Below are 13863 nucleotides of genomic sequence, written 5' to 3' on the forward strand. Positions count from 1 at the left end.
AAAATATACTATAATAATCACATAAATCCAAACATACATACATGAAATTTATAATCACGAAAACACATTACATCCCCAATTTTTACCAGTAAACATGCCCAACCTACAAACCAATATGAGCTAGTGAAAGAGACATGCAACAAAGAACAACCCTTAGATTAAGGAATAGATTCATCTAAATCCTAAGGGTCTCTTGGGAAAGGGACCAAGAGTAAGAAAACCCATAAATTATTTTGACGTTCAAACCCTAAAATTGCTGCCCAAAGACCTCCTCCAACTCATATCAAAATCAGTGCTTCAACACAAAACTTCGACGGGAAAACCCTCCCTTCGCCTAACATTTTTTAATATGTTTTGATTATTTTTTAACGTGAACGTTCTTCAAGTGTGAAGAACTTTTAGTTTCTAATCAGTTTTTTGTATTTTGACAGAGATAATGTGAAAATAAAGATAGGTTTTGACATGAGAGAGAGAAAGAGAGAGGGAGAGTTAAATGTGAAAGGTTATTAAGGCTTATGTAAAGACTTAGTCAAACTAGGACTCTTTTTAACCTTTTTAAAAATCTAAGTTTTTCATTTTTATTTAATAAGCTAATAATTACTATCTAGTTAAATTAATTTACCATTTAATTATAACAATTTAAATCATTGATTCCACCTAGGTTCAAATCCAGGTGTAGCAAGACTTCACAAAATGTCCAATTTGCGGCCGTGTCTCTCCAAAATGCCCCTCCACCTTATTAAGTAAATAATTAATTGCATATTTAGGGAAATTACGATACTACCATTAACCTAGAAAAGGACCATTTTACCCCTAGACCCTCCAAACTTAAGATTTCCCCTTTTTAAATCTGGTAAATGCTCTTACGGGTAAATCTTTATATTCGGGAGCCCTACATGGCTGGACCAAACCTTTCATAGATCAAATAACTCCCTAAGTTAGTTGTCTTGGCTATCACAAGGGTTCAGAGATCTAGTTTTACACGCATCAATCCATGTGAACTCGATCTGTTCGTAGGCATTCTAGTCTAGACACATTAAGCATTACTCGGCATATCTATTTTTAGTGTTGTTACATTATCCCCCCCTTAGGAACATTCAACCCTTAATGACACTACTAACTATCTAGCGTAACTCCAGTCGTATTATATTATCAATACTATTTATAAACAAGCAATATCAACAAAAAATGAAGAGATTAGGAAACGTAGACTTAAGAGAAGGAAGTCTAACCTCAAGAGCTAAAAAGATGAGGGTAGCGTTATCTCATATCGGCCTCGGCCTCCCACATATAACCCTCAACAAGATTATTCCGCCAGAATATCTTCACTATTGAATTCTCCTTGTTCATTAGCCCATTTACCTGTCAGTCTAAAATCTCAATAGGTACTTCCTCATATGAGAAGTCTTCATCGACCCCCAAAACTTCAACACGTATAATTGATGTTGGATCATGTAGGAACTTCTTTAACATAAAGACATGAAAAACTGGATGAACAGAAGCGAACAACGCATGCAATGCCAACTCATAGGCCACCTCACCTACACGCTGTAGGATCTCATATGGACAAAAAAACATCATACTCAACTTCCCCTTCCTACCAAACCTCATCACCCCCTTTATAAGTGATATCTTAAAATAGACCTGGTCACCAACATCAAACTCTTAGGGTCATTTTTGTTGTCTGCATAAGACTTCTGCTGAATGTAAGCAGTAGCAAACCTATCTCTAATCACTCTTACCTTCTATAAGGACTCATGAATGCTCTTTGGACCCAAAATGTATGACTTTCCAACATCGAACCACCCAACTTCAGACCTACACCTTTTACCATACAACGCCTCAAACGGTGCCATCCCAATGCTGGAGTAATAGCTATTATTATACGAGAACTCTATCAAGGGCAGATGATCGTCCCAGCTACCCCTGAAGTCAATCACACACGCCTTCAACATATCCTCCAATGTATGAATGGTGCGCTCAACCTACCCATCAGTATGAGGATGAAAAGTAGTACTAAGCTTTATGTGCGTGCCAAAGTTTTTCTAAAAAGATCTCGTGAAATATGAAGTGATTCAACTCTTCTATTTAAAATGATAGACAAATGAATCCCATGCAATCTCACAATCTCATTAATGTAGAGTCTCGCATAATTCTCCGCTCTATAAGTAGAATTCACATGGATAATGTGGGCAGACGTAGTCAAACTGTCCACAATTACCCATATGGAGGCATGTTGTCTCTTAGTCTTCGGAAAACCAACCACGAAGTCCAGATTAATGGCCTCCCATTTCCAAGTCGGAACCTCAATAATCTGAGTAAGACCGTCTGGCTTAAGATGTTATACCTTAACCTGTTGACATTTATGACACTTGGCCACATATTCTTCAATGTCCCTCTTCATGCCATCCCACCAATAGATCTGCTTAAATTCATGATACATTTTGGTGGAACCTGGATGTATGGAATATTTGGAACCATGGGCCTCTGCAATGATCCTGGTCTGCAAATCATCCACATTTGGTACACACTGCCTATTCTGGTACCTATGTATGTCGTCATCTCCCAAAGCAAAAGACTCATTCATCTTAACCAACATTGAGTCCTTCAGCTCCATCAACATTGGATCCAGATGCTGACCCTTCTTGACTTCAATTACTACGGATTATTCTGAACTAGGTTGAACTGAAACACCCTCACTAGTAGAGTCAACTAACCGCACACCCAGTCTTACAAGGCTGTGTATATCTTTAACCAACTCTTTCTTCTGTTCCTCAATTTTGGATGTACTTACCATGCTCATGCTACTCAAAGCATGAGCTACAACATTAGCCTTACCTGAATGGTAGTGGACATTCATGTCCTAGTCCTTCAAAATCTCCAACCACCTCCTCTGACGTAGATTCTACTCCATCTGAGTAAAGACGTACTAGAAACTTTTGTGGTCTGTGAACACGTCCACATTCACTCCATAAAAGTAGTGTCTCAAAAATTTCAGTGCAAACACCACAACTGCCAACTCCAGGTAATGAGTGGGATAATTTTTTTCATGAACCTTGAGTTGTCTAGACGCATGAGCTATTACCTTACCACTCTGCATAAGAACACAACCCAAACCAACCCTAGATGCATCACAATAAACAGAGTAATTCTCACAACACTTAAGCGAAGTAAGCATCGGGGCTGAAGTGAGTCTATCCTTGAGCTCCAGGAAACTCTTTTCACAAATCTCTGTCTATTAAAACATGGCCTTCTTCTTAGTCAAAGATGTTAGTGAGGCAGTAATGGAAGCAACAAATATCTGTCGGAGTAAGAGGATTTTTTCCTATTCTTAACAGCCTCAGTCTTCCTAGGATCTACTTCCACACCTTCGTCGGACAAAACATGACCAAGGAAGGTCATTAATGTAATCCAAAATTTACACATGCTAAACTTGTCATACAGCTAATGTTGTCTAACTACCTGCAAGGTTAGTATAAAATGTTGTTCATGCTCTTCCTTGGTCTTAGAGTAGATGAGAATGTCATCAACGAATATTATGAAGAAAGAATAAAGGTATTTAGGGAAGACCCTGTTAATGAGATCCATTAATGCGGGAGGTGCATTCGTGAGACTAAATGACAAAACTAGGAACTCATATTTACTATAACGGGTACGAAAGGCTGTCTTTGAGATATCTAAATCCCTAACCCTTAGCTAATGGTACCGTAAAAAAAGATCAATCTTCTAGAAGAAAATAGAACGTTGGAGTTTTTTGAACAAGTAATCTATTCAGGGAAGTGTATACTTATTTTTGATAGTTATTTTGTTGAGCTCTCGATAATTGATACACATTTCCTTTTAAGAAACAACTCTGGAGCGCCCCAAGGGGATATGCTCGGCTGAATGAAATCTTTATCAGTGATATGTTTTAACTGCAACTTCAACTTTTTGAGTTCAGGTGGATCCATTCTGTAAGGAGGAATTGAAATTTCTTTAGTATTGGGTTTTAAGTCGATACCAAAGTCAATTTCTAGAGGGGGAGGAAATACAGGCAAATCATCAGGAAATACATCTTGGAACTCATTCACTACAAGCACTGATTCTATGAATGAAATGTCATGATATATATGATTTACACTCACAAGATGACAGAACAACCATTTGGATATCCTTTTATTGACCTTAAGCTTCGAAATCAAGGAATTAGGACGACCCGAGTTGTACCCCTCCCAGACCTGCTCATTCATTAGGGAAACAAAATCTTACAACCCTACTACGACAATCCATACAATCATAAAATCTAAGAAGCAAGTCCATGCCAAGAATAACATTAAAATCATGCATTAGTAACTCAACTTAGTCTGCACACATAGTCTTACCACATACAACTATTAGGAAATCCTTGCATACTCTATCAATTCTTACATTTTCTCCTAAAGGTGAACTAACCACTATAGTATCATTTAGAACATCAAGCAATATCTCAAAAGTGGGAGCAAGTAAAGGTATTATAAAGGAAAGAGTAGAACCTCTATCAAGTAAAGCATAAACAGAAGTTGAGAATACTTCCAGCATACTTGTGACCACATCAGAGGAGTTCTCTTTATCCTCCCTGCCCTTCAGGTCATAAAAACTGTTACTCTTAGGACGCTCGGCTACTTCTGCACCCTGTGGATTAGGCCTAGGTTGTGCATTACCTCCAGCCTGACCCTTGTTCTGTGGGAAGTCCTTAATCAAGTGTCCGCTCTTAACAAACCAAAAAAGACATTAGTGCCTCTCTGCACTATCCAGTGTGAGCACGGCCAAACTTAGCATAGTTCTTTTAGGACGCTGAATATCACCTCCTCTGCCGTTCTGGGATCGGGTATGCCTCCTCTAGTCAGGGCTGCTCACGGACGTCAAAATTGTTTCTGTTGCCTCCATTGCTACGACTTGCATAATCATGAGGCTTAGGTCTACTAGAATCACAGACGCCCCTCTTCTTCTTACTGTCTGACACCTGATGGACTTGCACCATCAACCTTGAGAGGTCCATGTTATCATGGAGCATCGCAGTCGGACACTCCTCCTCCAGATCTCCAGTGATTCCACTGAGGAACCTACTCATCTCATCCCTGCCGTTAGATACAACGGAAGTAGTATACCTGGATAGTTTAACAAACTTCAGGGAATACTCCTTGAATGTCATTGATCCCTGCTTAAGGTTGATAAATTCCTCAACCTTGGACTCTCTAATCTGGGGAACAATCTCTCCAGGAAGGTTGTCTTAAACAGTTATTAAGTGATCGGAACACCGCCCAACGCTCGGCTATCCTACCACATCTTGCATCAAGTCTGTGCAATATCCTTTAGCTGATAGGAAGCCAACTCAGCTTTCTCTGTATCTGTGGCCCCCATGGCCACCAAAATCATATGTACCTAGTCCAGAAACTCATGGGGATCTTTTGATGTCTCGTAGCCTGCCAGCCATGCTACGAACTGATGGGTTTTCCCTTTTTAACATTTTCCCGATTGACCTGGTGAGTCATGGACAAGGCCTACATAGTGATGGTCTGTGAGATCAGGGAAAGAGATGCTCGCACCTCCACATCAGTCAACCCAACAGGGTTAGCCGACATAGCCTCTCCTTCAGCTGTAGCCAGGGGTGAAACCTAATTGACCCCAGCAGCTACTCGTCCACTCCTCTGACCAATTTTCATCCTAGTATTAATTCTCTAAAAACAACAAGGATTAATGTTAAACACACTCAAAACATACGGAAATCAGAGAATAGGAAAAGGCACAATAAGATCAAAAGAAGGAAATTTTCCAACGCATCATGTAGTCTGTAATTCAAGATAGTGGTGCACTTCACTACCATGACTTAGAAACTACTTCATGTGGTTGATGTGAACTTATTATACTCAAAATTTAACTTCACTCTGATACAAACTTTGTCAAGACCATAGTTTAGACCCCAGATGAGATCGGCGACGTTGACCTCACAGAGGTTGCAGAGAAGCCTACATACGTCATCGATAATAAATCTAGTTTAATTTTAACAGAAAATTTGAACTTTTTGTTTCTTAACATACATGTAAGTCATTCTACTTAAACTCATATACGGTCACCATAAACCATCTAACATTAACATCATCAAATAAAAAAAATAGTTCAATGCTTAATTAAATGTATACTTGCCATAATGGCACCAATACAATGTCTTAAATAAAAAAGGGAAAGAAACTCTAGTGATCATACCCTACTAGCTCAATCCTATAACTAACTTAGAATAAAATAGGCAAGTGTCCTCAAATGCATGAGGGAATACCAAGTCTAGATGAATGCTTCACGTTCGGATGGCTTCAACGTCGACCTGTAAGCTTTAACGTCCACCTTTGCCTGCACTTAAAAATATAGAGTTGTATGGGATTACTACACAATTGTACTAAGTATGTTTATATGCATGCAAACACCAAGGACATGCATAAGTAAGAATGGCTTTTTTCTAACAACATGATTTATGGAAAGTCAAGTCAGTAGACTTCCCAAATTTGGATTAGGAAAGTTAGTGGACCTGCCAAATTTGGATTAGGAAATTAGTGGACTTGCCATATTGTATTAGGAAGGTCATTCCATGTGAGTAACATGCATCATCACACGTATTATATTGGAAACGGCAGATAACGTCTTACACATAGCACATAAGATATTTCCTATAGCACATAACATCTTTCATATCATTTATTCATACGCCATGAGACTTTGGAATCATGGACTTGACATCAAGACTTCCCAAAAAGGAGGGCTTAACATATGGGACCTCAACTCGGGAGTCCTCTTTATCAAACAAAGATTTTTCTTTATTCATTCATACTTACTTCACTTCATACATCCATAAGCTAGTGTAAACACTAGAAATACCTAGAATGTAGTTTAAGACATTAATCGCGTTCGTTGTGCAATGATCAAGCATGAACTAGTGTCATTACTTAAGTCTAGCTCACCTCTTGATTATCCTATCCTAACACCTTTGGTATCATTTATTTCATTATGTGAATCATTTGAGGCTGGCCTGATTCATTCATTGGGAACTTTAACTTTAACTAACATAAATCATGTGAGCATCATGATATCCAGTGTCTTCCTCACAACAAAAAAAGGTGGAATAATCGGCGAAATTGACCCAAAACATGCTAGCGTATATAGGTGATTGAACCCTGCTAGATCCCTATATTTGCAGTATAGGTTCAAAGACTTGGAGATATAAAGAGACACATACCTGGCATGTCGGACAATCTTATCTCATGAGAGTAACATGAGCCTCTGCGCTTCCCGAAGGAAGGCATCAACGCTCATACCTAGCCTATCGGTGCTTAATATAAAGTTCCATTACATTCAACTCATACATCATGGAAGTCGGCTTCTAGTGTGAGGACATCATTGATTATTAGATGATATCTTATCTCATTATTCGTATTAAGTATGCATTAAATTCAATACATTCATTAGAGTCTTTATTGAGACAGGTCTCTTTATTAACTTTACACTCTCATAGGTGAGTACGTTTTGGTACCATTTACTTTGGCTCATTTGTTATTGTTCTCATCTTTCAAATTATCTTCTTATCATATTGTCACCTCATCCATAAACTTTAGCACATTTTCTTTTCATAATTACTCACCCCTTTACGTGAATGTTCATTTCATCGTATGCCAATGCACTTCTCCATGTAGTGTGTCTCACACTCTTAATTGACCCTTCTAGGGTTTCATCACTTTGTTACACACATATTAGGTTCACTTACTTTTAAAGTATGCTAGACTTATGTGTCTACACATAAAAGCCATGAGGCTTTATTCATAGTTTCTTTAAGTGATCCATATGTTCCTAAGATAAGGTGGTACACGACTTATACATCTTGTAAGTATGATAAGATCTCAATTTCGATCTATCTAGGCAACATTATTTTAAACATCTATTCACTTATTACTAATGTATCGATACAGAATTTTGGCAAAGGAACCCGATTTCGTATCCCTTGGACAACACTTATATTTTTATTCATTTTTGTTTGATCCACACGGCTTGGGGACCCAAGATCAAGCCCCAACGCCTTCATTTCATTTTTTCGTTGATTTATCTCTTTATTTTTCGTTTATTGGGACATAGAGGATGTGGGATCGAACCCCTACAACCTCAGTTCCTTTTTATTTTACTTTATTTTAATTTTCTCCTTCTTGGCCGAGAGAGTGTGGGTTCGAACCACCATAGCCCCACTTCAATTATTTTATTAAATTCTCTTTTATTCTACCTAGATGTTGTGGGTTCGATTCCCACACACCTCAACCATTTATTTTTCTTTTAATTCCTTAGATCTTAGAGGTAGTGAGTTCGAACCCCAATTCTCTCATTTCTTTATTTCTATTTGTAACTTTGGGAAAATCGGCAAAGGGCACTCCTATTTGAATCCCGTGTGCCTCAATAATTTTTCTAATATTAATTAATTATAATAAGCCTTAGTGAAATTCAAAAACTTTTCAGTTAAGAGTACCCATGTTCGATTCCCCTTTGACCCCATTTCTTTATTTTCATTTTTGGAGCTTTTTACGTGTGAGGTTTTTGTTCAATCACTAGTTACCTCACTTATTTTCGTTCACTTAAAATCTTTTGTTATTATCATTGCTTTGGCCGAAACTAAGTTAACACAATGCTGGAAATTTTTATCACATTTTTGCAGTCTATTTTCTCACCTCTTTCACGTTAAATGTGTATACGTTTGGAGCACTTTTTAGAGAGTTCTTTAGGTGCATTTTCATGATCACATTCGATAAAGAGTTTGCACTCTATTAAGCATTTTTGCACCTTTTATGAACATCACGATTTAAACAAGTTTGTTCACGTGAAATATAACCATAAACATGCCATTCCATCCTCCAATCCGTGTGCAAGAGCGACGGCAACACACACTTTGCAGACATACTTATCACATAGTCTTTGAAAAATATACATTAATAATCGCATAAATACGAACAGACATACATGAACATGATTATCATGAAAAAATATTACATCCCTAATTTCAACCAACAAACATACCCAACCTATGAATTAATTGGAACTTATGATAGGGACATGCAACGGGGAACAACCCTAGTTTTTGGAATAGATTCATTTTAGACTTAAAGGTCTCTTGGGAAGGGGATAAATAGTATGAAAACCAATACCTTACTTTGACGTTCAGACCTTGAATGTGCTGTCGAAAGACCTCCTCAAACTCACGTCCACATCCGAGCTTCAACACCAAACTTTTATGGGAAAACCCTCCCTTTGCCTAACGTTTTTTGATATGTTTTGTTTATAGTTTTAACATGAATGTTCATCAAGTGTGGAACTTTTAGTTTCTGGTCAGCTCCTGTATTTTGGCAGAGAGAACATGAAAATAAAGAGAGGTTCTGACGTGAGAGAGAGATTTAAACTTGAAAGGTTGTTTAAGCTTAGGTAAAGACTTAGTTAAACTAGGACTCTTTCAAACCTTAAAAAACTCTGAATTTTTCTTTTTTCTTAAATCATCTTATAATTATTAAATAACTAAATTAATTTACAAATTTAACTATACCAATTAAAATCATTGCTTCAACCTAGGTCCGAACTAGGGTGGAGCAAGACTTCACTAAAAGGCCAATCTTCAGCCCCCTCTCTCCATAATGCCCCTCCACTTTATAAATTAAATAATTAATTACATATTTAGGGTAATTACGATACTATGCTTATCCTCGAAAAAGACGATTTTACCCCTAGACCCTCCAAACATAAGATTTCCCCTTTTTAAATCCGGTAAAGGCTCATTCGGGTAAATCTTCATATTCGAGAGCCATTATGGTTTGACCCAACCTTTACTAGCTCAACTAATTCTCCATGTTAGTTGGATTGGCTGTCAAAAAGGTTCAGAGGTATGGTTCTACGCTCATTAATCAGTGTGAACCACGTCTAATGATAGGCATTCTTGACACATTAAGCATTACTTATAATATTCATTTTTAGGGTTGTTACACTAATGCAGCAGAACAAATACTAAATGGGTGGAATTATATTGATGAGTTTCTCTTGGAGTCTTATATAATTTAAGCCATCTAAAACGAGAAGTTGAAGAAGTATCACGACCAAAAGATTGAAAAAACATAATTTGCAGTTGGTGATTAAACTCTAGGCTACGCTTGTTTCTGGGCAAACAGAAATCCAAGTGGACAGGCACATTCCTTATCAATAATGTGTTCCAACATTGAGCGGTAGAGTTGGAGAATAAGGAAGGCGCAAAGCTCACAATCAAGTGGCAAAGAATAAAGATATATCTGGGGCATCCGTAGAGTATGCATGAAGTGTTTAAGGCCTATATCTTGATAAACCTCAGTAATCAAGGAGCTTGCATCGTGCCTCAACGGTAAATCAAGCGCTTCTGCACCTTGTGGATTAGGCCTAGGTTGTGCATTACCTCCAGCCTGACCCTTGTTCTGTGGGAAGTCCTTAATCAAGTGTCCGCTCTTACCAAAACCAAAACAGACATTAGTGCCTCTCTGCACTATCCAGTGTGAGCACGCAAACTTAGCATAGTTCTTTTAGGACTCTACATATCACCTCTTCTGCCCTTCTGGGATCGGGTATGCCTCCTCTAATCAGGGCTGCTCACGGACGTCAAAATTGTTTCTGTTGCCTCCATTGCTAGGACTTGCCTAATCATGAGGCTTAGGTCTACTAGAATCACAGACGCCCCTCTTCTTCTTGCTGTCTGACACCTGATGGACTTGCACCATCAACCTTGAGAGGTCCATGTTATCATGGAGGATCGAAGTCGGACACTCCTCCTCCAGATCTCCAGTGATTCCAGTGAGGAACCTACTCATCTCATCCCTGCTGTTAGATACAACGGAAGTAGTATACCTGGATAGTTTAACGAACTTCAGGGAATACTCCTTGAATGTCATTAATCCCTGCTTAAGGTTGATAAATTCCTCAACCTTGGACTCTCTAATCTGGGGAACAATCTCTCCAGGAAGGTTGTCTTAAACAGCTATTAAGTGATCGGAACACCGCCCAACGCTCGGCTATCCTACCACATCTTGCACCAAGTCTGTGCAATATCCTTTAGGTGATAGGAAGCCAACTCATCTTTCTCTGTATACGTGGCCCCCATGGCCACCAAAATCATATGTACCTAGTCCAGAAACTCATGGGGATCTTTTAATGTCTCGTAGCCTTCCAGCCATGCTACGAACCGATGGGTATTCCCTTTTTAACATTATCCCGATTGACCTGGTTAGTCATGGACAGGGCCTACATAGTGATGGTTCGTGAGATCAGGGAAAGAGATGCTCGCACCTCCACATCAGTCAACCCAACAGGGTTAGCCGACATAGCCTCTCCTTTAGCTGGAGCCAGGGGTGAAACCTAATTGACCCCAGCAGCTACTCGTCCTCTCCTCTGACCAATTTTTATCCTAGTATTCATTCTCTAAAAACAACAAGGATTAATGTTAAACACACTCAAAACATACGGAAATCAGAGAATAGGAAAAGGCACAATAAGATCAAAAGAAGGAAATTTTCCGATTCATCATGTAGTCTGTAATTCAAGATAGTGGTGCACTTCACTACCATGACTTAGAAACTACGTCATGTGGTTGATGTGAACTTATTATACTAAAAATTTAACTTCACTCTGATACAAACTTTGTCAAGACCATAGTTTAGACCCCAGATGAGATCGGCGACGTTGACCTCACAGAGGTTGCAGAGAAGCCTACATACGTCATCGATAACTAATCTAGTTTAATTTTAACAGAAAATTTTAACTTTTTGTTTCTTAACATACATGTAAGTCATTCTACTTAAACTCATATACGGTCACCATCAACCATCTAACATTAAGATCATCAAATAAAAAAAAATAGTTCAATGCTGAATTAAATATATACTTGCCATAATGGCACCAATACAATGTCTTCAATAAAAAAGGGAAAGAAACTCTAGTGATCATACCCTACTAGCTCAATCCTATAACTAACTTAGAATAAAATAGGCAAGTGTCCTCAAATGCATGAGGGAATACCAAGTCTAGATGAATGCTTCAAGTCCGGATGGCTTCAACGTCGACCTGTAAGCTTTAACGTCCACCTTTGCCTGCACTTAAAAATATAGAGTTGTATGGGATTACTACACAATTGAACTAAGTATGGGTATATGCATGCACACACCAAGGACATGCATAAGTAAGAATGGCTTTTTTCTAACAACATGATTTATGGAAAGTCAAGTCAGTAGACTTCCCAAATTTGGATTAGGAAAGTTAGTGGACCTGCCAAATTTGGATTAGGAAATTAGTGGACTTGCCATATCGTATTATGAAGGTCATTCCATGTGAGTAACATGCATCATCACACTCTTAATTGACTTTAACTTTAACTAACATAAATCATGTGAGCATCATGATATCCAGTGTCTTCCTCACAACCAAAAAAGGTGGAATAATCGGCGAAATTGACCCAAAACATGCTAGTGTATATAGGTGATTGAACCCTGCTAGATCCCTATATTTGCAGTATAGGTTCAAAGACTAGGAGATATAAAGAGACACATACCTGGCATGTCGGACAATCTTATCTCATGAGAGTAACATGAGCCTCTGCGCTTCCCCAAGGAAGGAATCAACGCTCATACCTAGCCTATCGGTGCTTAATATAAAGTTCCATTACATTCAACTCATACATCATGGAAATCGGCTTCTAGTGTGAGGACATCATTGATTATTAGATGACATCTTATCTCATTATTCGTATTAAGTATGCATTAAATTCAATACATTCATTAGAGTCTTTATTGAGACAGGTCTCTTTATTAACTTTACACTCTCATAGGTGAGTACGTTTTGGTACCATTTACTTTGGCTCATTTGTTATTGTTCTCATCTTTCACATTATCTTCTTATCATATTGTCACCTCATCTATAAACTTTAGCACATTTTCTTTTCATAATTACTCACCCCTTTACGTGAATGTTCATTTCATCGTATGTCAATGCACTTCTCCATGTAGTGTGTCTCACACTCTTAATTGACCCTTCTAGGGTTTCATCACTTTGTTACACACATCTTAGGTTCAGTTACTTTTAAAGTATGCTGGACTTATGTGTCTATACATAAAAGCCATGAGGCTTTATTCATAGTTCGTTTAAGTGATCCATATCTTCCTAAGATAAGGTGGTACACGACTTATACATCTTGTAAGTATGATAAGATCTCAATTTCGATCTATCTAGGCAACATTATTTTAAACATCTATTCACTTATGACTAATGTATCGATACAGAATTTTGGCAAAGGAACCCGATTTCGTATCCCTTGGACAACACTTATATTTTTATTCATTTTGGTTTGATCCACACAGCTTGGGGACCCAAGATCAAGTCCCAACGCCTTTATTTCATTTTTTCCTTGATTTATCTCTTTATTTTTCGTTTATTGGGACATAGAGGATGTGGGATCGAACCCCTACAACCTCAGTTCCTTTTTATTTTACTTTCTTTTGATTTTCTCCTTCTTGGCCGAGAGAGTGTGGGTTCGAACCCCCATAGCCCCACTTCAATTATTTTATAAAATTCTCTTTTATTCTACCTAGATGTTGTGGGTTCGATTCCCACACACCTCAACCATTTATTTTTCTTTTAATTCCTTAAATCTTAGAGGTAGTGAGTTCGAACCCCACTTCTCTCATTTCTTTATTTCTATTTGTAACTTTGGGAAAATCGGCAAAGGGCACTCGTGTTTGAATCCCGTGTGCCTCAATAATTTTTCTAATATTAATTAATTATAATAAGCCTTAGTGAAATTCAACAACTTTTCAGTTAAGA

General features: G+C 38.1%; 1 protein-coding gene across 1 annotated transcript; it reads right to left on the reverse strand.

Moving 5' to 3' along the window:
- Positions 1-1745: 1745 nt before the first annotated feature.
- On the reverse strand, positions 1746-2617 carry LOC138341748 (uncharacterized). Its single transcript, XM_069293422.1, has 2 exons — positions 2348-2617; positions 1746-1985 (listed from the first exon to the last, which is right to left on the reverse strand). Exons 1-2 carry the CDS (start codon positions 2615-2617, stop codon positions 1746-1748), a joined length of 510 nt encoding a protein of 169 aa, XP_069149523.1.
- Positions 2618-13863: the final 11246 nt, after the last annotated feature.

Source organism: Solanum lycopersicum, chromosome 1, assembly GCF_036512215.1.
Source record: "Solanum lycopersicum chromosome 1, SLM_r2.1".
Lineage (NCBI taxonomy): Eukaryota > Viridiplantae > Streptophyta > Magnoliopsida > Solanales > Solanaceae > Solanum > Solanum lycopersicum.